This window comes from Ranitomeya imitator, chromosome 1 (genome assembly GCF_032444005.1).
Source record: "Ranitomeya imitator isolate aRanImi1 chromosome 1, aRanImi1.pri, whole genome shotgun sequence".
NCBI classification, from domain to species: Eukaryota; Metazoa; Chordata; class Amphibia; order Anura; family Dendrobatidae; genus Ranitomeya; species Ranitomeya imitator.
In genome coordinates this window covers 403,963,965-403,991,576 of record NC_091282.1, presented here as the reverse complement: position 1 = coordinate 403,991,576, position 27,612 = coordinate 403,963,965, and the positions used below count along the sequence as shown (strand labels likewise).

The window sequence follows — 27,612 nt, the reverse complement described above, 5'->3', positions numbered from 1 at the left end:
GCGCTGTAATCCCTTGCATCGGTGGGGGCGGCCATCTTCCTGGGGCCGCGCGTGCGCAGATCGAGTGCTCTGCTGCACGGGGCTTCAGGAAAATGGCCGCGGGATGCCGCGCGTGCGCATTAGAGATCGCGGCGGCCATTTTCCCAAAGCCGAGATGCAAACTCGGCTTTGGGAAAATGGCCGCCGCGATCTCTAATGCGCACGCGCGGCATCCCGCGGCCATTTTCCTGAAGCCCCGTGCAGCAGAGCACTCGATCTGCGCACGCGCGGCCCCAGGAAGATGGCCGCCCCCACCGATGCAAGGGATTACAGCGCAGATCGCGCGCTGTGTCTTCACCACTACACCACTACGCCACCAACGTAAAGCTGAGGAAGAACCACCGATGTCACCACGCCCTCCCGACCTAACCAGCCTGATTGACAGGCGAAAACGGCGACTTTGGTAAGTTATTTCTCAGCATACATAGGGAATCGGGGTACACTACATACACTATAGGAACACACAGCGCAGGCCCTATTTAACAGTATTTATAGCTCAATCTCAAAAAACGGGGTGACAGGTTCCCTTTAATAGCCTACCATTTTATTTCCTTGTCACTACCTGATGTCTTTATTTACCGCCATCCACCGACGAGTGCTCCCGGTGTAAATTTTTGGCTGTAGCGCTGACGTCACGTCGACAGCAAGGCAGCCATATATGGAGTTTAGCGGTTCCGGCTGAGGAGACGAAACGATCCAATTTGTTCTCCCTGATTGGCTGCCATGCTGTTCATGTGACATCAGCGCTACAGCCAGTAACTGACCCCGGGAGCAGTGGCGGAGACTCAGAAGTGGACCTGGGCTAGTAAAGCATAGTTTATTTTTCTATAGCAAATTACGCACATAGACCAGAATTTTCTTAAACAAAATTAACCCAAACCTTTAATTACTGTGTCATACCCAGATCACTTAACGCCTCAGTTTCATCTGAAATAAAATGCTAATTATTCAGGACAATATCCAGCAACAGATTGAAAGCTACAGTAAATCCACCAATACCTTTCTATTTTCTAAGATATGCCTTTGGGAGGAGAGGTGGGGCTTTGTCTTACCGACAAATTTTGTAAAGGTTTTATTTTTTCAGATTGCACACATCACCTATCTACAGCATAAAGTGATATATGATATGCAGTGGCGTAACTACAAAGTTAGGGGCCCCGGTGCGAACTTCCAAATGGGGCCCCCCCCCTGCAGCCCTGCCATACAACTCAATGTAACCCCCATAGAATAATGGCCACACATGATGCTCAATACTGTATAACGGCCACCACACATGATGCTGCATACTGTATAATGGCCACACATGATGCTGCATACTGTATAATGGCCACACATGATGCTCCATAGTGTATAATGGCCACACATTGCTCCATACTGTATAATGGCCAGACAGTGCTCCATACTGTATAATGACCACCCACACATAGTGCTCCATAGTGTATAACGGCCACACAGTTCTCCATACTGTATAATGATCCCACATAATGCTCAATACTGTATAATGACCACAAATGATGCTCCATACTGTATAACGGCCACACATGATGCTCAATACTGTATAATGACCCCCCTCCTGTATGCATGGCTCATCTCCCTCCTATCCCATATACATAGCTCATATTACCCCTCCTGCATGCATGACTCATATCTCCCCATGTATGCATGGCTCATATTCCCCCCCTGTATGCATGGCTCATATTCCGCCCCTGTATGCATGGCTTATATTCCCCCCCTGTATGCATGGCTCATATTCCCCCCCCCCTGTATGCATGGCTTATATTCCCCCCTGCATGGCTTATATTCCCCCCTGCATGGCTCATATTCCCCCCTGCATGGCTCATATTCCCCCCTGCAGCATGGCTCATATTCCCCCCTGCATGGCTCATATTCCCCCCTGCATGGCTCATATTCCCCCCTGCATGGCTCATATTCCCCCCTGCATGGCTCATATCCCCCCCTGCATGGCTTATATTCCCCCCTGCATGGCTCATATCCCCCCCTGCATGGCTTATATTCCCCCCCTGCATGGCTTATATTCCCCCCTGTATGCAGGCTTATCTCTCCGCTCCTGATCGGCGCGCCGGCTTATGTCCTCCTTCATCCCCCGTCCCCCCGGCCCTCATACTCACCTGTCTTCCCACTGCACGGCCGTGCCGACATCCCTCGCGCTCTGTCCCGACTCCAGGCGGCGGCGCCGGCGCAGCACCTTCTTCCTGCTTGAGCGGTCATGTGACACCGTTCATTAAGATCATGAATATGCGCATATTCATGATCTTAATGAGCGGTGTCACGTGACCGCTCAAGCAGGAACGAGCTGCAGTGCAGACGCCGAGACCATCGCTGGAGCAGGGTGAGTATTCAAGGCAGCGGCGGGGGGGGGCCCTGGAGCGGGGGGAGGCACTGCCAGTCCGAGCCTGCCTGCCGGGCCCGGGCCCCTGACCTGCCGGACCCGGTCGCACTGGCGACCGCTGCGACCGCGGTAGTTACGCCACTGATGATATGTGTTGATTCTTAAAGGGCTGTTCTCAATTTGTCTTCAGGATCACACCGTTCCCCTGCCTTCTGCTTGCATGTGTTGGGAGGAAGGAGGCAGAGGAGGGGTCCTTAAGTGTAAGGGGGCTCCCTTCACATGTGGCAGATACCGGCTATATTACATACCTAAGAACTGTGGCTTGCGGCAGGTTCCAGCTGTGGCTGTTAACTATTTGGGTAAGTTCACACAGGGCGTTTTTGCTGCTTTTTTTTTTCTGCAGCAAAACCTGATCTTCTTGGCAGGAAACAAGCTGCTGCAAAAACGCAGGTTTAGGTGCGTTTTTTGTTGTGGATTTGATGCGTTTTTGGTGCGTTTTTTTGTCTCTTTGTCCATGCTAATATCCTTGACTTTTCAGCAGCAAAAACGCAGCAAATAATGATACCTGTGTTTTTGCATCATTTTTGTAAAACTCTGAAAAAACGTGAAAGAAGTGACATGCTCTATGTCCAAAAAAAATCTATGGGGCAATAATGAACGGTGCAGAGCATTATATATGGCACAGCTTTATAAGGAGCATCTATGGGGCCATTCTGAACGGTGCAGAGCAATATATATGGGGCACAGCTTTATGTGGAGCATCTATGGGGCCATACTGAACGGTGCAGAGCATTCTATATGAGGCACAGCTTTCTATGGAGCAACTATGGGGCAATAATGAACGGTGCAGAGCATTCTATATGGGTAGGCGAAGAAGAATCACAGCTGATCGGCACCGAAGAGACTACTTGTGAAACAGCACAGCTGCGAGTGGGGAAATCCCAGCGGTAGGCTAGACGGCTTAAGCTTCTACTGAAGACGGGGAGGTGCTTGCTCAGAACCAAAGTGTTGCACATCGAAACAAAGAAATAGAAATAGAAAAAGCAGCACTCACCCCAGTTCCTCAGGTGAAAAAAACTCCTTTAATAGGCATGGCACAAAGTTCCAAACTTGGTGTAGTACAGGCTACGGCATGAGAGGGAGGCAGTGCGGGAGGGTGCAGTGACGAGACAGACGACGGCCGTTTCGCGCAAAGGCGCTTCTACGGGTCCATGTGAGTTGTGCTGGTGATGTCAGTTCCTTTTATAGGAATGGACATCACCCAAATGTTACATATAAACATAATTAATTGATTAAAAACAACATCACTTGTTCTTCTACCACTAAGATTCAAACGGATTAGATGAATACTGCCATGTCCAATTTATCATTTAGGCCATGTTCACACAGTGCGTTTTTTACCGCGGAACCGCGGCGGTTTTGCCGCTGCGGTTCCGCAGCTGTTTTCCATGCAGGGTACAGTACACTGTACCCTATGGAAAACAGGACACACTGTGCACATGGTCCGGAAATTGTAAAAAAAAAGCCGCGCTGAATAGCTCCCGGAAAAAAGAAGGAGCATGTCAATTCTTCTTCCTGAACCGCAGCGGTTCTGCACCCATAGACCTCCATTGTGAGGTCAAAATCGCAGTAAAACCCGCAGATCAAAAATATATCTGCGGGTTTTACTGCGATTTGATGTGCAGAACCGCTGCAGCAGGAAGTGCGGGGGAGCGGGCGGAAGTGCGTGGGCGGAGTGTGGCTGCCCCCCCGTGCTCCGATCCCGCCCCCCCGTGCTCCGATGCCCCCCCCCCCGTGCTCCGATGCCCCCCCCCCAGTGCTCCGATGCCCCCCCGTGCCCTAATCTCCCCCCCTTATACTTACCCGGCGTCCCGGTGTCCGTCCGGCCGTCTTCTCCCTGGGCGCCGCCATCTTGCAAAATGGCGGGCGCATGCGCAGTGCGCCCGCCGAATCTGCCGGCCGGCAGATTCGCTCCAAAGTGCATTTTGATCACTGAGATATAACCTATCTCAGTGATCAAAATAAAAAAATAGTAAATGACACCCCCCCCCACTTTGTCACCCCCATTGGTAGGGACAATAAAAAAATTAAGAATTTTTTTTTTTTTTTTTTCACTAAGGTTAGAATAGGGTTAGGGTTAGGGGTAGGGTTAGGGGTAGGGTTAGGGTTAGGGTTAGGGGTAGGGTTAGGGTTAGGGTTAGGGGTAGGGTTAGGGGTAGGGTTAGGGGTAGGGGTAGGGGTAGGGTTAGGGGTAGGGTTAGGGTTAGGGGTAGGGTTAGGGTATTTTCAGCCATTTTAGCCCTAAAAAGCTTCCTAGGAAACACACAGTAAAAAAAAGGATAAAAAAACGCATCAAAAAAACGCATCAAAAAACGCATCAAAAAAGGACAAAAAAAGGACCTGCGTTTTCTGCCAAGAGCTGCAGTTTTTTAAAAAAACTGTCCTGAAAAAAAAAGGATGGAAATCCTGAACGTGTGAACATACCCTTAGACCCCAAGGACCTTGTGCATTCGTTTTGAGGATCCATCTGGCTTCACACTGTAATAACAACTTGTTACGATTGCCACCCTGCTAGGGGATTTTAACTATCTCCAAGCCAGCAAAGCTAAGGGAACACGGGTTACCACCATGCGCATCTTGTATATGCTTCACTAGGCGTACTCGCCCCTTCCCTGTCACAATAGAATTATAGTGCTCACGAAACCTCACCATTAGGGGTCTAATAGTTTTACCTATGTAAAAACGGTTACATGGACAGTAAATCACATAGACTAAAAATTTGCTTTTACAAGTAACAAAATCTCTCACGGTGTGATAAAGAGTACCCACTTTAAGAGGATTATCAGTTTTATGTAGGTGACACATGCTACAATTGCCGCACTTGAAATTACCTTGTGGCAAAGAATTCTTGATCCAATCTTTATTATCAGCGGTGAGACGGTTTTTTATCACTAGATCCCCTATATTAACCGGTCGTCTATAAGCAAAACGGGGGCTACATCTGGTTAAATTACGAAAATCTGAATCATTAGTTAGCACGTGCCAATTTTTACGTATAGCCGCATGAATCTCATTGTCGAGTGTACTATGCTTAAACACAAACGAAAAAATACCGCTATCGTTGCTGTCAACGGGCCTACTATACTTCTTTTTATTCTTACCCCTTTTCAGAAGGTCCATTTGGGACAAACTAGCCGCCCGTAATTCTGCCCGCTGCAATATGTGGTTAGGATAACCCCTGTTTTTAAAGCGCAATTTCAATTCCTGTATTTGATTTTGATAACTTTCCTCGCAGTTATTGATTTTCCTCAACCTTACCATCTGGCTGTATGGAATGCTATTCTTCGTATGGTTCGGATGGGCACTATGATAATGTAAGACATTATTGGTTGCAGTTGTTTTCCTATGGACACTCGTATTTAATGCCCCCTCCCTGATTTCTATTCTTACATCGAGAAAGTCTAGCTCATTATTTCCGAAAACTGACGTAAATTTCATGTTTTCATCATTATTTTCATTCAGGAACACCACAAAATCATTAAATGTCTGTTCTCCTCCATCCCATACAATAAAGACATCATCGGCAAAACGCAGATATAATCGTATATGTTTCAAATAAAGGTTCAGGGGCCCGGAGACGTGCTTCTCCTCGAACGCTGCTAAAAACAGGTTCGCGAAAACGCACGCCACCGGGGTACCCATCGCGGTACCGACCCTTTGACTGTACCACCTGTCCAAAAACTTAAAGGTGTTGTTAGATAAAACAAAATCCAACCCCTCCAAAATGAAAGACACAAAGTCCTGATCTTTCTCTGTGTTTGCCAAAATCCGCTGAATTGCTTCCAACCCCTTTTGCTGCGGGATTCTGGTGTACAAGTTGACGATGTCAATTGAGGCTAAGGAGAAAGTAGGTTGCCAAGTAAAATCTTTGAGGGCCAACAAAAAATCCCCTGAATCTTTAACAAAAGAGGGTATTTTTAAGAGCAAGGGTTTTAACAGCCAGTCCAAGAATTGAGAAAGCGGTTCTGTCACAGAGTTTTTTCCCGAAACAATAGGGCGTCCCGGAGGTTTCTCCGCGTTTTTGTGAACTTTCGGGATGCTGTACCAATTTGGATATTGAGGAAACTCTGGTATTAATTTTTCCGCTCGTTTTTGAGTTATCGTCCCTTTTTCCACGTATTTCCGCAGAAAAGTCCTCAATTTGGCCTTGATACCATTTGTGGGATTATTATCTAAGATCGAATAAGTATTGGCGTCATTTAATTGGGAAAGCGCTTCTTCTATGTAATAAGATTTATCTAAGATTACTATATTGCCGCCTTTATCGGCTTTTCTGACGATGACATCATCCCATTTTTGTATTTCCCCTAACGCTCTCTTCTCCTGCACTGATAGATTTTTTGGCGGTTGTTTGTATAAAATCGCCTCTATATCTTTGATGACTAAATCTTGAAAGAGATCTATGTTATTCCCAGGAGAAATTGGGGGCATCCAGCTAGACTGAACCCCTCCCACAAACGGATCCGTAGGGGCGGGGTCATCGTGTACCTGCCGTTCCTCGGATAGCTCTTCAAAATTATAACTCAATCCAGCCAATAAAGTAGTCATTTCTATATCCCTTTGATCTATGTTAGGGTACGCCATAAAACCCAGAGGTCCCACTATGGCCGGTGTATCTGTGGTGACAGGTGCTGATATCTTCTCCTTACTCTTACAAAAGTGTTTAAACAGATGCAACTTTCTCACACTCTTGAAAAGATCGATTTTAAATTCACTTAAATCAAACTCTTCCGGCAAACAAAAATTAACCCCCCGTGATAGAACTTTAATTTGGTCCCCTGTGAGTGTTTTATTAGATAAATTAATAATTTGAAGAGAATCATCTGTATGGCCCCCCATGTCTAGTGTGGTTATTGCCTCCAAGACAGATAACTCAAAAACGAGCGGAAAAATTAATACCAGAGTTTCCTCAATATCCAAATTGGTACAGCATCCTGAAAGTTCACAAAAACGCGGAGAAACCTCCGGGACGCCCTATTGTTTCGGGAAAAAACTCTGTGACAGAACCGCTTTCTCAATTCTTGGACTGGCTGTTAAAACCCTTGCTCTTAAAAATACCCTCTTTTGTTAAAGATTCAGGGGATTTTTTGTTGGCCCTCAAAGATTTTACTTGGCAACCTACTTTCTCCTTAGCCTCAATTGACATCGTCAACTTGTACACCAGAATCCCGCAGCAAAAGGGGTTGGAAGCAATTCAGCGGATTTTGGCAAACACAGAGAAAGATCAGGACTTTGTGTCTTTCATTTTGGAGGGGTTGGATTTTGTTTTATCTAACAACACCTTTAAGTTTTTGGACAGGTGGTACAGTCAAAGGGTCGGTACCGCGATGGGTACCCCGGTGGCGTGCGTTTTCGCGAACCTGTTTTTAGCAGCGTTCGAGGAGAAGCACGTCTCCGGGCCCCTGAACCCTTATTTGAAACATATACGATTATATCTGCGTTTTGCCGATGATGTCTTTATTGTATGGGATGGAGGAGAACAGACATTTAATGATTTTGTGGTGTTCCTGAATGAAAATAATGATGAAAACATGAAATTTACGTCAGTTTTCGGAAATAATGAGCTAGACTTTCTCGATGTAAGAATAGAAATCAGGGAGGGGGCATTAAATACGAGTGTCCATAGGAAAACAACTGCAACCAATAATGTCTTACATTATCATAGTGCCCATCCGAACCATACGAAGAATAGCATTCCATACAGCCAGATGGTAAGGTTGAGGAAAATCAATAACTGCGAGGAAAGTTATCAAAATCAAATACAGGAATTGAAATTGCGCTTTAAAAACAGGGGTTATCCTAACCACATATTGCAGCGGGCAGAATTACGGGCGGCTAGTTTGTCCCAAATGGACCTTCTGAAAAGGGGTAAGAATAAAAAGAAGTATAGTAGGCCCGTTGACAGCAACGATAGCGGTATTTTTTCGTTTGTGTTTAAGCATAGTACACTCGACAATGAGATTCATGCGGCTATACGTAAAAATTGGCACGTGCTAACTAATGATTCAGATTTTCGTAATTTAACCAGATGTAGCCCCCGTTTTGCTTATAGACGACCGGTTAATATAGGGGATCTAGTGATAAAAAACCGTCTCACCGCTGATAATAAAGATTGGATCAAGAATTCTTTGCCACAAGGTAATTTCAAGTGCGGCAATTGTAGCATGTGTCACCTACATAAAACTGATAATCCTCTTAAAGTGGGTACTCTTTATCACACCGTGAGAGATTTTGTTACTTGTAAAAGCAAATTTTTAGTCTATGTGATTTACTGTCCATGTAACCGTTTTTACATAGGTAAAACTATTAGACCCCTAATGGTGAGGTTTCGTGAGCACTATAATTCTATTGTGACAGGGAAGGGGCGAGTACGCCTAGTGAAGCATATACAAGATGCGCATGGTGGTAACCCGTGTTCCCTTAGCTTTGCTGGCTTGGAGATAGTTAAAATCCCCTAGCAGGGTGGCAATCGTAACAAGTTGTTATTACAGTGTGAAGCCAGATGGATCCTCAAAACGAATGCACAAGGTCCTTGGGGTCTAAGGGTATGTTCACACGTTCAGGATTTCCATCCTTTTTTTTTCAGGACAGTTTTTTTAAAAAACTGCAGCTCTTGGCAGAAAACGCAGGTCCTTTTTTTGTCCTTTTTTGATGCGTTTTTTGATGCGTTTTTTTGATGCGTTTTTTTATCCTTTTTTTTACTGTGTGTTTCCTAGGAAGCTTTTTAGGGCTAAAATGGCTGAAAATACCCTAACCCTACCCCTAACCCTAACCCTACCCCTAACCCTACCCCTACCCCTACCCCTAACCCTACCCCTAACCCTACCCCTAACCCTAACCCTACCCCTAACCCTAACCCTAACCCTACCCCTAACCCTACCCCTAACCCTACCCCTAACCCTAACCCTATTCTAACCTTAGTGAAAAAAAAAAAAAAAAAATTCTTAATTTTTTTATTGTCCCTACCAATGGGGGTGACAAAGTGGGGGGGGGTGTCATTTACTATTTTTTTATTTTGATCACTGAGATAGGTTATATCTCAGTGATCAAAATGCACTTTGGAGCGAATCTGCCGGCCGGCAGATTCGGCGGGCGCACTGCGCATGCGCCCGCCATTTTGCAAGATGGCGGCGCCCAGGGAGAAGACGGCCGGACGGACACCGGGTAAGTATAAGGGGGGGAGATTAGGGCACGGGGGGGCATCGGAGCACTGGGGGGGGGGCATCGGAGCACGGGGGGGGGGGCATCGGAGCACGGGGGGGGCGGGATCGGAGCACGGGGGGGCAGCCACACTCCGCCCACGCACTTCCGCCCGCTCCCCCGCACTTCCTGCTGCAGCGGTTCTGCACATCAAATCGCAGTAAAACCCGCAGATATATTTTTGATCTGCGGGTTTTACTGCGATTTTGACCTCACAATGGAGGTCTATGGGTGCAGAACCGCTGCGGTTCAGGAAGAAGAATTGACATGCTCCTTCTTTTTTCCGGGAGCTATTCAGCGCGGCTTTTTTTTTACAATTTCCGGACCATGTGCACAGTGTGTCCTGTTTTCCATAGGGTACAGTGTACTGTACCCTGCATGGAAAACAGCTGCGGAACCGCAGCGGCAAAACCGCCGCGGTTCCGCGGTAAAAAACGCACTGTGTGAACATGGCCTAAATGATAAATTGGACATGGCAGTATTCATCTAATCCGTTTGAATCTTAGTGGTAGAAGAACAAGTGATGTTGTTTTTAATCAATTAATTATGTTTATATGTAACATTTGGGTGATGTCCATTCCTATAAAAGGAACTGACATCACCAGCACAACTCACATGGACCCGTAGAAGCGCCTTTGCGCGAAACGGCCGTCGTCTGTCTCGTCACTGCACCCTCCCGCACTGCCTCCCTCTCATGCCGTAGCCTGTACTACACCAAGTTTGGAACTTTGTGCCATGCCTATTAAAGGAGTTTTTTTCACCTGAGGAACTGGGGTGAGTGCTGCTTTTTCTATTTCTATTTCTTTGATTCTATATGGGTTACAGCTTTATGTGGAGCATCTATGGGGCAATAATGAACGGTGCAGAGCATTCTATATGGCACAGCTTTATAAGGAGCATCTATGGGGCCATACTGAACGGTGCAGAGCATTATATATGGTACAGCTTTATAAGGAGCATCTATGGGGCCATACTGAACGGTGCAGAGCATTATATATGGTACAGCTTTATAAGGAGCATCTATGGGGCCATAATGAACGGTGCAGAGCATTCTATATGGCACAGCTTTCTATGGAGCATCTATGGGGCCGTAATGAACGATGCAGAGCATTATATATGGCACAGCTTTATATGGAGCATCTATGGGGCCATAATGAACGGTGCAGAGCATTATATATGGCACAGATTTCTATGGAGCATCTATGGAGCCATAATGAACGGTGCAGAGCATTATATATGGCACAGCTTTATAAGGAGCATCTATGGGGCCATAATGAACGGTGCAGAGCATTATATATGGCACAGATTTCTATGGAGCATCTATGGGGCCATAATGAACGGTGCAGAGCATTATATATGGCACAGCTTTATGTGGAGCATCTATGGGGCCATAATGAACGGTGCAGAGCATTCTATATGGCACAGCTTTCTATGGAGCATCTATGGGGCCGTAATGAACGATGCAGAGCATTATATATGGCACAGCTTTATATGGAGCATCTATGGGGCCATAATGAACGGTGCAGAGCATTATATATGGCACAGATTTCTATGGAGCATCTATGGAGCCATAATGAACGGTGCAGAGCATTATATATGGCACAGCTTTCTATGGAGCATCTATGGGGCAATAATGAACGGTGCAGAGCATTATATGTGGCACAGCTTTATGTGGAGCATCTATGGGGCAATAATGAACGGTGCAGAGCATTATATATGGCACAGCTTTATGTGGAGCATCTATGGGGCCATAATGAACGGTGCAGAGCATTCTATATGGCACAGCTTTATATGGAGCATCTATGGGGCAATAATGAACGGTGCAGAGCATTATATATGGCACAGCTTTATGTGGAGCATCTATGGGGCCATAATGAACGGTGCAGAGCATTCTATATGGCACAGCTTTATATGGAGCATCTATGGGGCCGTAATGAACGGTGCAGAGCATTCTATATGGCACAGCTTTATGTGGAGCATCTATGGGGCCATAATGAACGGTGCAGAGCATTCTATATGGCACAGCTTTATGTGGAGCATCTTTGGGGTCATACTGAACGGTGCAGAGCATTATATGTGGGGCACAGCTTTATGTGGAGCATCTATGGGGCCATAATGAATGGTGCAGAGCATTATATGTGGGGCACAGCTTTATGTGGAGCATCTATGGGGCCATAATGAACGGTGCAGAGCATTATATATGGCGCAGCTTTATAAGGAGCATCTATGGGGCCATAATGAACGGTGCAGAGCATTATATATGGCACAGCTTTATGTGGAGCATCTATGGGGCCATAATGAACGGTGCAGAGCATTCTATATGGCACCGATTTCTATGGAGCATCTATGGGGCCATAATGAACGGTGCAGAGCATTCTATATGGCACAGCTTTCTATGGAGCATCTATGGGGCCATAATGAACGGTGCAGAGCATTATATATGGCACAGCTTTATATGGAGCATCTATGGGGTCATACTGAACGGTGCAGAGCATTATATGTGGGGCACAGCTTTATGTGGAGCATCTATGGGGCCATAATGAACGGTGCAGAGCATTATATATGGGGCACAGCTTTATGTGGAGCATCTATGGGGCCATAAAGGGGGGGCTGGAATGGGCAGAGCTAGATGAAAGCCCCCCATGACTGCGTTGCCATGGGAGGGTTTTTTCCCATATTATATTTTGAATTTAGTGAAGGGGATTGGCTGTGGGAAAAGGGGGGGGAGGAGCTGGGGGGCTGGGTATCACTGGCTAGGGGGAAAAAGTGCGGGAAGAAGTGCAGTCACGAGGAGGAAGTCAGCAGAGAAAGACCCCCTCCTAAGGAGAGACTCACTGCAATTCGTTTACCTGGAGAAGATGGACTCAGTGGAAGGCATGATGGACCAGCTTCGGGAGATGGCGAGATCGCGCAGGGACGGATGGCTGCAGGAGCAGCTGGCCTCCTTGCTGGGGACCGCGGAGCCGCGTGGCAGCAGGACAAGGAGGACCAGGCCCCCGGAGCGCCTGTCGCCGGAGATTGGTACGCGCGGCAGGAGGAGGCCACGGAGCCCCACTCGGGACCCTGCGGAGGCCCGGTGCTCTGGTGCGGCTGCTTTGCCCGGCGCCACCTCCGGCAGGAATCCTGGCCCCCGACCTGCCGGCGCAGCGCGGCGCCGCACTATGGAGACCAGGAGCACGGTGGCTGGGCACGCTTCTCCTGTACTGCAGGCCGCACCGGAAGTGCGGTCTGCGCCTGCGCGCCGGGGTTCGGGGCAGCCTGGGAGAGAGCAGAGCGGCGTGGCGCCGGTGCGCACGGCTCGGTCAGCAGCGGAGCAGAGGCGCCAGGCAGCTGCGACGGCTGCAGGGGGGAGCGGAACGGTTGCGGAGGATATAGGCGCCCACGGAGCTATAGGAGGACGGGCGCCCGACACACGGAGAGGCCGGCAGAGCAGGCTGCAGGTCAGGCAGCCTCAGGACTCACAGGCTGGGGACAACAGCGGCACAGCAAGAGGCAGCAGGCTGCGGGAGACGGCGGCTGACGTCAGATCCAGGTCCGGCAGACGGTCTAGGGAGCGCCAAGGATCCCCTGCTCCGGTCCCCCCTGGTGACGAGGAGGCCAGGGGCGCGGGCCTGGAGCGGCAGGGCTACGACGCCAGAAGCGAGTCGGGGAGCGAACAAACGGAGGACGGAACGCGGCAGGAGTCTGGATGTCCGGCTGGCGGGGACACAGCACCCGCGCAGCCCCGTGAGTATTCGTCCACGTCTACTTTGTCTGTCAGGTAGTAGTTTAAGGGTGGTTGGGGGCATCGGGGGTACGGCATCCGATAATAGTGCTATGGCGGGGGTAGGGGGCTCTGGGATGTCGGGAATTAGTGATATTTTGGCCGGGGTGTCACATTTTTTGAAAAGTCTGGAAGGGCGAGTTGCGGAGGGGGATGGGGGGGTCCCCCCTGGGAGCCTGGTTACAGGGTGTGAGGGCGGGATCGCGGCTGGCAAATGACGCAACTGGTTCTGGAGGGTCAGCACAGGCATCGTCTGCCGGCGTATCGGTGTCGGTGCAGACTGAGAAGGATAAGGGGGATAAAGTAAAGTTGGACGACAGGGCTAAGGGGGAGGTGTACGTTTGCTTTGAGGGCCCGCTGGGGGCGCATTTAAAGAAGGAGGTGAAGGAGAGGATTTGGAAAGATGAGTATGTGGAGATTTTCTCCCTACTCCCTTTGGAAAAATTTAATTTGGACAAGAGTAAGAAGGAGGACAGTAAAAAAGAGGAGGAGGAGAAGAGATGGTGGCGGTTGATTCCGCAAACCTTTGTTAATTGGCAGCAGGCTTTTGCGATACTGGCTAGCGTCATAGGTGAGAAATTTCCGGATAACTGTTCGGGTCTGTTTTGTTACTTTGACTCGATAGGTGAGGCATATCGTACTTATGGGGGTCAGGCATGGCTCCGTTATGACGAGCAGTTCCGTCAGAGGAAGGCAGTTAGGCCCGAAATCAAATGGGACCAAAAGGATATCGGGCTTTGGTTGAAAATCATGGCTCCGGTGAGATATGGGCAGTCCTTTTAGGGTGGCGGGGGCGCCAGCACTCGGCAATCAGGACATGCCAGCGGAGGCCAGGGAGCCCAGGGCGGGAAAGAGAAGTCTGGTACTTGTTGGCAATTCAATGATGGCCAATGTAAGTACGGGAACTCCTGCAAATTTAAGCACGTTTGTTCCCATTGCAACGGGAGCTCCCACGGAGCGTCAAAATGTTTCAAAAAAGCCAAGGGTAAGCCAGGAATGGGTGGTACTCAAGGGGGAGACACCGGTGAAGCTTCAAGGGATGGTCCCTTATCTAAATAGATACCCTGATCAAGAAAAGGCGGGAATTCTTTTACGAGGTTTTTCTGAGGGTTTTCGGATTCCGGCCCCTACTCATGCGGTTCCCTTTACTACCAAGAATTTGAGGTCAGCGGATTTACATGCTGAGGTAGTCAGCAGTAAGTTGGCGAAAGAGGTAGAACTGGGTAGGATGGCTGGGCCATTTAGTTCATTGCCCATTGAAGGCATGGTCGTTTCACCTTTGGGGGTGGTGCCCAAGAAGGAGCCGAACAAGTTTCGGTTGATCCAACATTTGTCGTACCCAAAGGGGAGGTCAGTTAATGATGGCATAGATGGGGAGCTATGTTCAGTGGTGTACACCTCGTTCGATACGGCAGTGCAATGGGTACGGCGGTATGGCGAAGGGTCTTTACTGGCCAAGACAGATATTGAATCGGCTTTTCGGTTGCTCCCGATGCACCCGGATAGCATTCCTTTGTTGGGTTGTTGTTGGAAAGGTGGTTTTTATCTGGACAGATGTTTGCCTATGGGATGTTCGATTTCTTGTTCACTGTTTGAGATGTTTAGCACGTTTCTGGAATGGGTGATTAGGGATGTTTCCGGTGTTCCTTCCGCCATTCACTATTTGGATGATTTTTTGTTTATTGGCCCCCCTGATTCCGCCGTATGCAGGAATTTGTTGGCTACTATGGAGTGGATGGCTGGGTTGTTTGGCGTACCGTTGGCAAAGGAGAAGACGGAGGGACCCTGTAAGGTTCTGAGTTTTTTGGGCATCCTTATCGATTCAGAGAAGATGGAGTGTAGGTTACCTGAGGACAAACTTTTGTTGCTGGTACAAGAGGTACACAGGATTGGTCGTTTGCGTAAGGTGACTTTGAAGGAATTGCAGTCCCTTTTGGGGCGTTTGAATTTTGCGTGCCGGATCATGCCCATTGGTCGAATTTTTTGCCGTAGGTTGTCGTTGGCAACGGCCGGTGTTAGGGCGGCACATCATTTTGTTCGTTTAACCAAGGAGCATAGAGAAGATTTGGTGGTTTGGCAGCGTTTTTTGTCGAATTATAATGGTCGCTCCTTGATTCAGTTGGAAGCCGTGGACGATTTTGACTGTGAAATTTTCATGGATGCGGCCGGTTCGGTTGGATACGGTGCGTATTGTGGAGGTCGATGGAGTGCGGATGTGTGGCCAGAAGGATGGCGAAAGCAGGGTCTAACTAAGAATCTTTCACTCTTAGAACTGTTCCCAATTGTGGTGTCGGTTGTGATTTGGGGCGACGTTTTTCAAAATCGGAAGGTCAGGTTTCATTGTGATAATTTAAGTGTGGTCGCTATTATCAATAGTTTAACCTCTTCCTCTCCCCTGGTGATTAGGCTGTTTAGGGAACTGGTGTTGCGCTGCTTGGAGTTAAATGCATACATTTCTGCAGTACATGTACCGGGTGTACAAAATTCTATAGCAGATGCTTTGTCTGGTTCACAGCTGGAACGTTTCCGGGAGTTGGCCCCAGATGCGGACGCCTCAGGAGTGGTATGCCCTTCACGTTTGTGGAAAATTGTTGCGGACGAGGAGGACGGTTGATTCAATCCTCGGTCTCGAGGTCGACGTGGCTTGCTTACAAATCGGCTTGGGAAATCTGGGAGAGCTGGTCTGGCTAATGGGGAGTGGCTGAATCTGACAGCGATAGGACAATGGCGGTATTGTTTTTGGTGGGCAAAGCAGCTGAGTGGAATTGGTCTGTATCGAAAGTGAACAAATTTATGGCGGGCTTGGCCTATGGCTTCAAGCTGCAGGGGTCGGTCGATGTTACCAAGAATTTTCTCGTAGTTCAGGCCCTGAGGGGTTTTCGGAGCGGGAACGTTAGTGTTGACAAGCGTAGACCCATTTCTTTTCGTTTGTTAGTTAGGTTAGGAGACGCAGTTGGGAGAATTTGTGGTTCTCAGTTTGAAGCTGCCTTGTTTAGGTTGGCATATTCTTGGGCGTTTTTTGGGGCTTTGAGATTGGGCGAGCTGGTGTCCCCTAACAAAGCTAAGGCGGGAGGTTTGTCGGCAGAGGATGTTGATTTTTGGGTAGGAGGTATTTCCTTTTTGATTCGGCGGTCGAAGACTGACAGGTTCGGAAAGGGTAAGCGGGTGGTATTAGGGAGGGTAAATGGATGTTTGATGTGTCCGCAGCGATGTTTGGAGGAGTACTGGGGTTTGTGGTCGGTGAGGTCGGGCCCGTTACTTTGCCACCAAGATGGGACTTTCTTGTCGCGTTTTCAATTTTCGGCGGTTTTGAAAAAGGTTTTGGTCGAGTTGGGACTGGATCCTGGGTCCTACGGGTCTCATTGGGGCTGCCACGGTTGCGGATGGTTTGGGTTTAGGGACTGATGTGATTAAACGAATCGGGCGATGGAGTTCTAATCGTTATTTGACTTATATACGGCATTAGTTTGTTTGGGGACTATGTAGCCTTCTGGTTCATTTAATTATTGTTCTGTTTTTCAGGTCGGCCCCCGTTATTGACATGGATTTTCGGACATTAGTTCGTGTATTGGGGTGCGGCGCGGGCTGACGCTAGGCCGGACGGCAGACAATTGGGTTTTCGCCGCGACACGGTAGGGATTCGATGGTTGGGGTTCTGGGGTATGTTATGGAACAGGGTGTTGCCCGAATTTTCCCGGGCGGTGCGTCTGGATAGAGCTCCAGATATCTTGCTGGTGCACATGGGGGGGAACGATTTGGGTACGAAGCCGGTTAGGGAATTGATCAGGGACATCCGCTTTGATTTTTTGAGATTGTGGGTCTCTTATCCGGGAGTTCTGACGGTATGGTCCGACATTGTGCCCAGGAAGCAGTGGAGGTTGGCTCGGTCCTTGACAGGCATTAATAGGGCCAGGATCAAACTTAATAGGGCTGTGGGGAAGTTTGTATCCAGGAATGGGGGAATTGCAGTGAGGCACTTTGACTTGGAGGCCGGGGGCGGTAGCTTCTGGAGAGAGGATGGCGTGCACTTAAACGATATCGGTATTGACTTGTGGGTGCTTGCCATACAGGAGGGTGTGGAAAGGGCGTTGTCGGTGGTGGGGCACTCACGAGCCTGAGGTGGTCAGGGCTGTTCGTGGTTGGCGGGGGGGCGGGGTTCTTGGAGTTGGTGATGTTTATTGGAGGAAGGTCAATTGGATGGGGGTGGATCTGGCTTGTGGTTACGCGCTCTGGACGGGGATTGTCCTCGGGAGCTTTCGGGTTTTTGGTCTGCCCTGAAAAAGGGTTACATGGTGCCCTCGAGCTGGTGGTTACGGCTGAGGGTAAAAAGTGTTGGTTTTTGCCTATATATATATATGATGCCAGATCTTTTAGCTCCAAGAACCCTCCCCCTCAAGTTTTCAGATAATTCTGTATGATTATAATGTTTTAATTGTTGTTTGTTAATAAACTGGCCGCTGTGGCCAAAAATTTCCAAAGAATTTATGTGTCATGCTCTTTTTGCATATTTAGCATAAGACGGGGTGGCAGAATCTGGTCTGGGGGTGGGGGGGGAAAAAATGTTCCATATGGGCTATACGCGGTCAAGGGGGGGGGGGCTGGAATGGGCAGAGCTAGATGAAAGCCCCCCATGACTGCGTTGCCATGGGAGGGTTTTTTCCCATATTATATTTTGAATTTAGTGAAGGGGATTGGCTGTGGGAAAAGGGGGGGAGGAGCTGGGGGGCTGGGTATCACTGACTAGGGGGAAAAAGTGCGGGAAGAAGTGCAGTCACGAGGAGGAAGTCAGCAGAGAAAGCCCACCCACCCTCCCTTTGTTTTCAGGGGCATCGATTAGGGCTGTTGTTTAGGGTATATAATACGATTATTTAGTGGGTGAGGTTGTTGTTTTTAATAATGTTAAGAGTTCTCATTGTCACAGTGGCAAGTGTGGCGGGGGGGGGCGGGGTTCTTGGAGTTGGTGATGTTTATTGGAGGAAGGTCAATTGGATGGGGGTGGATCTTGCTTGTGGTTACGCGCTCTGGACGGGGATTGTCCTCGGGAGCTTTCGGGTTTTTGGTCTGCCCTGAAAAAGGGTTAGATGGTGCCCTCGAGCTGATGGTTACGGCTGAGGGTAAAAAGTGTTGGTTTTTGCCTATATATATATATATATATATATACATATATATATATATATATATATAATGCCAGATCTTTTAGATAATTCTGTATGATTATAATGTTTTAATTGTTGTTTGTTAATAAACTGGCCGCTGTGGCCAAAAATTTCCAAAGAATTTATGTGTCATGCTCTTTTTGCATATTTAGCATAAGACAGGGTGGCAGAATCTGGTCTGGGGGTGGGGGGGGGAAATGTTCCATATGGGCTATACGCGGTCATGAATGGTGCAGAGCATTCTATATGGCACAGTTTTATGTGGAGCATCTATGGGGCCATAATGAACGGTGCAGAGCATTCTATATGGGGCACAGCTTTATGTGGAGCATCTATGGGGCCATAATGAATGGTGCAGAGCATTATATATATGGCACAGCTTTATGTGGAGCATCTATGGGGCCATAATGAACGGTGCAGAGCATTATATGTGGCACAGCTTTATGTGGAGCATCTATGGGGCCATAATGAACGGTGCAGAGCATTATATATGGGGCACAGCTTTATGTGGAGCATCTATGGGGCCATAATGAACGGTGCAGAGCATTCTATATTGGGCACAGCTTTATGTGGAGCATCTATGGGGCCATAATGAATGGTGCAGAGCATTATATGTGGCACAGCTTTATGTGGAGCATCTATGGGGCCATAATGAACGGTGCAGAGCATTATATATGGGGCACAGCTTTATGTGGAGCATCTATGGGGCCATAATGAACGGTGCAGAGCATTCTATATGGGGCACAGCTTTATGTGGAGCATCTATGGGGCCATAATGAATGGTGCAGAGCATTATATGTGGCACAGCTTTATGTGGAGCATCTATGGGGCCATAATGAACGGTGCAGAGCATTCTATATGGGGCACAGCTTTATGTGGAGCATCTATGGGGCCATAATGAATGGTGCAGAGCATTATATGTGGCACAGCTTTATGTGGAGCATCTATGGGGCCATAATGAACGGTGCAGAGCATTCTATATGGGGCACAGCTTTATGTGGAGCATCTATGGGGCCATAATGAATGGTGCAGAGCATTATATGTGGCACAGCTTTATGTGGAGCATCTATGGGGCCATAATGAACGGTGCAGAGCATTATATATGGGGCACAGCTTTATGTGGAGCATCTATGGGGCCATAATGAACGGTGCAGAGCATTCTATATGGGGCACAGCTTTATGTGGAGCATCTATGGGGCCATAATGAATGGTGCAGAGCATTATATATGGCACAGCTTTCTATGGAGCATCTATGGGGCAATAATGAACGGTGCAGAGCATTATATGTGGCACAGCTTTATGTGGAGCATCTATGGGGCCATAATGAACGGTGCAGAGCATTATATATGGCACAGCTTTCTATGGAGCATTTATGGGGCAATAATGAACGGTGCAGAGCATTATATGTGGCACAGCTTTATATGGAGCATCTATGGGGCCATAATGAACGGTATGGAGCATCTATTTTTATTTTTGAAATTCACTGGTAGCTGCTGCATTTTCCACCCTAGGCTTATACTCTAGTCAATACGTTTTCCCAGTTTTTTGTGGCAAAATTAGGGGGGTCGGCTTATACTCGGGTCGGCTTATACTCAAGTATATACGGTATGTGCATGAGATTTCTGAAATCTCATAGGCTTTGCTTGTACTGTAAAAAGCAGCTGAAAAATAGCATTAAAAAAATGCATCAAAAACGCCCTGCGTGAACTTACCCTTTAAATGCCACTAACTATCTCTGACAGCGGCATTTAAATGAAATGCCACTTAGGAAAACACCTGCAAAATACCACTGCCAAAATGCCGCCAAAGTGAATGAATACTGTCTAACTCTTTATTTGTCTTGTGTATTTTTAGGCTGCAGATGTCAGACTTATAGTTATTGGGCAGTCATCCTATCTACATATACAGGTAAAACAGATTCTTTTTTAAGAAATAGAATGAGTAAAAATAGCAATATTTGCATTATTCTGTTCATACAAATGCTGTCAGTGCATGTTTAGTATAATTATTTGGGATATAATGAACTAAATAATATTCTGCTAGTCTGTGATTTCGGCTCCTGTCCTTAACAAACCAGAGATAACTGTCAATCACTGGCTAAGTGGTCACCAGTTTTAGAACTGTACTTAAAGTAAATAGGTCCTATTTTTTAATTCATTCAATATTTAGTTCCAATAAAAAATCCATTTAGTATAATATTCAAGTGTAGATTTTAGCGGCATAGCAAAGATGAAATATGGCACACAATAGACATAAGGGAGTAGTGAAGAAGACCAACCCTACCTCTTATGCTGGAATTATGAGTACTCTATGATGTACCCAGGTCATGGAAGAGGAATGAGGGGTTGGCTGCTATTTCGTTAAAGTTTAGAAATTGCTGCTGTGATAGGGACACTGGTGTAGTACATAAGGGAAGATATGTAAGACGTGATATGAAAGCCATAAGTGTTTTCTCCAGCATGATATGTGCTGAGAGCAGTGGCGTAACTACAAAGTGAGGGGCCCCGATGCGAACTTTCAAATGGGGCCCCCCCGCGCCAAAATATTTCCCACCGAAATTCACATTTTCCCTATTCATTTTGCACACTATAGTCGTGTTGCAATGTTGTGTAGTCTGACCTAATACTGCCCTGTACTCGCTGAGAAAAATGATTTTATAACTAACATGTCCCTACAGTAATATGTCCTCCCTCGCTCTAATTCCAAGCGCACTCCCGGCGTTTGAACTCTGTGTGCTGTTTCTTCCTGGTATGACGCTGCAGTGCGTCATTTCCAGACCTGTGCAGTGTGGGGGTGTATTGGGTGTACTGGTTGGCTCTGGAGCATACGCACTGCACATTCTGACACTGGCAAGTACACGCAATACTCCCCCACAGTGCACATGCTGGGCTCTGCCCACAGCCGTGTACAGCCCGTACACACACGGCTTCGCTCCGAGAACCCGTACACACACGGCTCCGCTCCGTACACCTTGTACACACACGGCTCCGCTCCGTACACCTTGTACACACGCGGCTCTGATCCCTACACCTTGTACACACACGGCTCCGCTCCGTACACCTTGTACACACGCGGCTCCGATCCCTACACCTTGTACACATGCGGCTGCGCTCTTTACACCTTGTACACACGCGGCTCTGCACCGTACACCTTGTACACACGCGGCTCCGCTCCCTACACCTTGTACACACACGGCTCCGATCCCTACACCTTGTACACATGCGGCTGCGCTCTTTACACCTTGTACACACACGGCTCCGCTCCGTACACCTTGTACACACACGGCTCCGCTCCGTACACGTTGTACACACGCGGCTCCGATCCCTACACCTTGTACACATGCGGCTGCGCTCTTTACACCTTGTAAACACACGGCTCCGCTCCGTACACCTTGTACACACACGGCTCCGCTCCGTACACCTTGTACACACGCGGCTCCGATCCCTACACCTTGTACACATGCGGCTGCGCTCCCTACACCTTGTACACACGCGGCTCCGCTCCCTACACCTTGTACACACGCGGCTCCACTCCTTACACCTTGTACACACGCGGCTCCGCTCCCTACACCTTGTACACACGCGGCTCCGCTCCCTACACCTTGTACACACGCGGCTTCACTCCTTACACCTTGTACACATGCGGCTGCGCTCCCTACACCTTGTACACACGCGGCTCCGCTCCCTACACCTTGTACACACGCGGCTCCACTCCTTACACCTTGTACACACGCGGCTCCGATCCCTACACCTTGAACACACGGCTTCGCTCCGAGAACTCCGTACACCTTGTACACACGCGGCTCCGCTCCCTACACCTTGTACACATGCGGCTGCGCTCTTTACACCTTGTACACACGCGGCTCTGCACCGTACACCTTGTACACACGCGGCTCTGCTCCGTACACCTTGTACACACGCGGCTCCGCTCCATACACCTCTTACACACGCGGCTCCGCTCCATACACCTCTTACACACGCAGCACCACTCCATACACCCCATACATACACGAATCCGCTCACCTCTTTCACCCACGGCTCAGCTTTGTACACACCTGACTCCGCTCCGTACACCTTGCTCCACTACATACATACACGGCTCCGCTCTGTACACCTTGTACACACACGGCTCTGTTACATAAACATCCCCTCATTCAGCACCATGACAATCAAGCACAGCAGAGTCCTGCATAGTGCATACACTGAGGCCACTGATCATGTGACCCCTGACTCCTCCCCTCCTGTGACCTCATCACAGGTCCTGTGCGCATAGAACAGGTAGGTGTGTGTGTGTGTGTGTGTGTGTGTGTGTGTGTGTGTGTGTGTGTGTGTCAGGTGTAAGCAGCACATCACTCACCAGCTAATGCCTGCCATCTCTCCAGCTTCAGTCAGTGACACGCACAGCCCTTCTGCTAGGTCACATGTCCTTCACGGACACGCCCACTCGCCACACACTGCTGAAAGTCTGGGGAAGCTGTGGGCGTGGCCAGCAGGATGCGTGCGTGACTTGTCTCCTTCCCCTGCTACTTGTTTGCTGGACTGGGCGGGCCCTGAAAACACTGTGGGCCCCGTCGCAGTCGCGACCCCTGCGACCGCAGTTGTTACGCCCCTGGCTGAGAGCAATCCAGTCCAGTTCGAGTGAATTGTCATGGACCTGGTAGGTCCTGTAGTTAAGTCTGCACAAGGGCACCAATATATTCTAGTGGTCATGGATTATGCGGCCGGGTACCATGAAGCAGTACCCCTAAGGAACTCTTCAGCTAAGAGTATTGCCCGGGAACTTGTCCATATTTTTGCTAGGACAGGCCTGCTGAAGGAGATTTTGACAGACCAATGAATCCCCTGCATGAGCAAGGTAGTGAAAGAACAGTGTAGGGTCCTCCAGATTGCTCAGCTGCGATCCTCAGTGTACCATCCACAGACCTATGGCCTAGTAGAACGCTTCAATAAAACTTTGAAAGCCATGTTCAGAAAGGTAATTGAGAAGGACAGTTGAAACTGGGACTACCTGCTTCCGTTTTTTATCTTTTCTATCAGGGACGTTCCCAGGCCTCTACTGGCTTCTCGCCATTGAGCTCCTGTATGGTTGACATCCGCGGGGGCTTCTGGATATCGCCAAGGAAACATGAAGCTGAGGTCAAGCCACACAGGAGCATCTTACAGCACGTCGCCCAGCTGCTGGAGAGAATTGCAAAAGTAATGCCTATCGTGAAGAAGCATCTTCTCCAGGCACAGGAGACACAGGCAAGGGTGTATAACCGATCAGCGAGGCTGAGGCAATTCCAGCCCGGGGACCGCGTGCTAGTGCTTATCCCCACACTGAAGAGCAAGTTCGTAGCCAAGTAGCAAGGCCCATACAAGGTGGTGGAAAAACTAGGCGAAGGTAATTACAAAGTACACCTGCCGGGGCGAAGGAAGCAGCACCAGGTCTATCACGTGAACTTGCTCAAACCCTGGCGAGACTGAAAATCCCTGGACAGAGGCAACAGTGTCAGGAGCTGTTGCAGCAGAACTGGTTGCCGGGGCATATGCAGGTGGTCGAGCATGACGTGTTGACGGAACCACATGTAAGGGTGAACCTCAAGCTCTATAGAATTCGGGAAGCACGGAGAGAGGTGATATCCATGAGGTGTAGAGGAGTTGAAAAGTGGATGATCGAGGCTCATCATTCTTGTACCGAAGCCTGATGGTGAGTGGCAGTTTTTAAACGACTTTCACAAGCTGTATGAAGTCTCTAGTTTTGATGCTTACCCGATGCCTCGTGTGGACGAACTCATTGAGAGATTTGGACCTGTGAGATACATTACAACCCTGGATCTGACGAAGGGATATTGGCAGATCCCCATGTCCCAGAGTGCCAAGGAGAAGACAGCCTTCTCAATGCCTGAGGGTGTTTTCAATACACCAGGATGCCCTTCGGTCTTCAGGGCACCCAGGCCACCTTCCAGAGGGTGATCGATCGGCTCCTGGCTCCACATAAAAAGTATGCTGCAGTGTAGCTCGATGACATTGTGGTCTTTAGCCCTGACTGGGCTAGTCATCTGCCAAAGGTACAGTTGGTTCTGGATGCTTTAAGAAGTGCAGGGTTCACCATAAATCTGAAAAAGTGTGCCATAGGGAAGTGTAAGATAGCGATCACTACCGAGTTTGGGGACACTCGCTTGGCTGCGATATTGCAATATTCAGGCACACAGGAACAATCTTTCACTTAAAACAGTTTATGTGGTTTATTTTCTCCATAAACCATAGAAACATGAACAAAAGGCAAACAGTCTTACATCAGACAGACAAATCCTCAATGTATATAGTAGAGCTCCGCTCTTTCAGGCCTGTGGGCACACAGGCTGTGCCATGTCCAGCATACAGGCTCTATAGCCTAAACGCGGTCTCTCTGTGTGCTGTTCAGGACGTCTGTCCCTACTTGGAACTGTCCAACACACAGGCCACTCTCTAGCGTCCAGCCTGGACACATGAAAATCTGTCCACACTGACAGACTCCAAAACACTCTTTTCCCATGTGCCAAACACACCTCCATTACATAGGTGTAATCACATGGCTAGTCAGGTGATTGTGACATCACTGTAGGTCCTCAAACAGACAACCACACACAAGCTTCATCTTGGTTGTTCAGACACACCCCCTTGGGTGGGTATATAGGTGACTGGACCCACCCAACTCTCCAAGTCACCTGGAAGCCTCCCAATGTAAAGCAAATACCTCAGCAGTAGATTTGCTGAGCAAAACACGCCCAGGCTTCCATCACAGGGCCACCCACCTCCGTGATACATAACGGCCATTCATCACGACACCGGTCAGTGTCTCACCATCACAGTTACGCCTCCAAGCGTATCCTGAGGAGACCATGCAGCGCCCCTACCTGTAACAGGGGTCAAAGCATCACAGAAGGAAGAGGCCAAGTACCTAGGCTACGTTGTCGGAAGGGGCGAAATTAAACCGCAGATAAATAAGATTGAGGGGATTCAGAAGTGGCTGCAACTTCTTTCCAAGAGGCAAGAAAGGGCATTTCTTGGAATTGTGGGCTATTACCGGGGGTTCATCCCAAGTTTTGCTATAATCGCTGCACCATTGACAGATCTTCTTAAAGGTACCAAGTCAACCATAGTTAAATGGACTGCTGACACAGAGATGGCATTCCAGGAGCTGAAGCAGGCTCTGTGCAAACATCCAGTTCTGGTCGTGGATCACCCCGTCAGGGCAGCGGGGTACTCGGTACCGGGTCCTGTGGTTCACAGGGGGATTTTACGGTGGCTGACCCGGTCCGTGGCCCTGGGACGTTCGTTTAAATGGGAAAGGTCTTTAAGGGAATAAAGTTTATGTTCGTGACGCCACCAGAGGTATTCGGTCAGGGTGACCGACGCTGCTTTAAGGGGTCCGCTGGGGTGATGTTATGGCAGCTAGATGGTATACCGTCCCAAAGGTGAAGTATGTCCCTAGGGCTTCCCGGTGTGTAGATGGTGGATGGTGAGAGGCGCAGAGAAGAATGAGGACACAAGGTTGCATTCTCTTTACCTTTACTGAAGACTTCAGCATTCACAGTCCAGGGCACCAGATCACAGGGCAGGCAGAGTCCGGCCGGTTTGGAGGCAAGTCCAGAGTCCCTTTGTCCAGGTGGAAATAAGTAGCCTTCCTCTAGCGCTGCAATGTTGTAGTCCCTTACTGCTAAGCTTCTCATAAAAGGGTGTCCAGAGAAAACAGAAAAGGTGGCACTCACCCAGCGATGTAAATGAAAAAGTCCTTTATTTATCCATACATTGGGATGCGGACATGCCTTTCGGGCTGCAGTTCAAGCGAGAGGGTGCAGTACCTGGACCCGTTGAAGCGCAGTCCACGCAAAACGGCCGTCGTCCGGTTCCCTCCCTGCACCCTCTCGCTTGAACTGCAGCCCGAAAGGCATGTCCGCATCCCAATGTATGGATAAATAAAGGACTTTTTCATTTACATCGCTGGGTGAGTGCCACCTTTTCTGTTTTCTCTGGAGGCTCTTATATGAATTACTACTTGGTTGTGCACCACTATGCGATTATGGTCCACAGTTGGTCTGTCTGCCACATGAAACTTTGATTAATTGCAGCGATTTGCCCATCTCAACTACCATCAGAAACCATTCATCCTGGTGCCGTCATACTTTTTTTTTTTTCCTTTCATAAAAGGTCCTCACAACTGTTGTAGATGTTATGTCTCTCTCTCTCTGTCCCCCGGATAGGACAAACCCGTATGACTGGTGGCTTGAGGCGGTTTATAGGGATTCCACCATGCCCCAGCCTCTAAGGGGTGCCACCGTGCCTTCTGGGTGTGGGGCGAACAGGTAACGTGAAATTAGCTGTCCTGCCGGTCTCTGGAGCAAGGCATAAAGATCATTACTCCCTCGGTGTTCTGGCTACCGGGCTTCTGCGCCTCAGAAGGAGGCAGCCTGGGTAGGGCTGGTCCCCTTCTGATTTCCACTCCTTTGCTACGACTTCCTTTGCACGCTCGCTGCAATACAGTTCTGACTTTCAATGTCTCTTTCTGGGAGCTGCAGCTCTGAGGGCATGCATAGCTCCTTTAACCTTCTGTCCTCCTCAGACCCTGGTCTGGAACTCACTCTGTCAGCAACTGAACGATGTTCTTTCCTTCTCAGTTTCCTCTCTCTGCCAGGAGCTGCAGACTCCCACGTCTGCTCAGCTATTCTCCTATTGTACCAGCTCCGCCTCAGCTGATGTTCCACGACAAGCTCCCTTCTGGCAATCTCTCTCTCTCTAGCACATCTTTCTGTTTCCTTCCTCTCTGTTTCTCTGACAGGAACTGAACTCACTTTCCCTACAGACTACCAGTTTTACCAATGTGGGGAGTGACGTAATAAATAGGAGCAGGAGCTCCCCCTGGTGGCCTGGAGTGTGAAATGTGTTGCATGTTTGTGATACCTGGATACAGTTGTCCTTCTTTGCCTCCAAACGTAACACCACTCTCCCCTAGAGGAAAATGACAACGAACAGGACCCTGGGGCGCTGCACTCGCATCAGACTTCATCAAGTTCGTGATCCAGA

General features: G+C 48.8%; 1 protein-coding gene across 2 annotated transcripts in view; it reads left to right on the top strand.

Annotated features, from left to right (window-relative positions):
• PRXL2C (peroxiredoxin like 2C) overlaps positions 1-27,612 on the top strand; it is a 56,232-nt gene that overhangs the window by 5,598 nt on the left and 23,022 nt on the right. For both annotated transcript variants that reach the window (XM_069762477.1, XM_069762482.1), the window contains exon 3: positions 20,423-20,476. In XM_069762477.1, the coding sequence (XP_069618578.1) occupies positions 20,423-20,476 (54 nt within the window). The remainder of the gene's footprint in view (positions 1-20,422; positions 20,477-27,612) is intronic.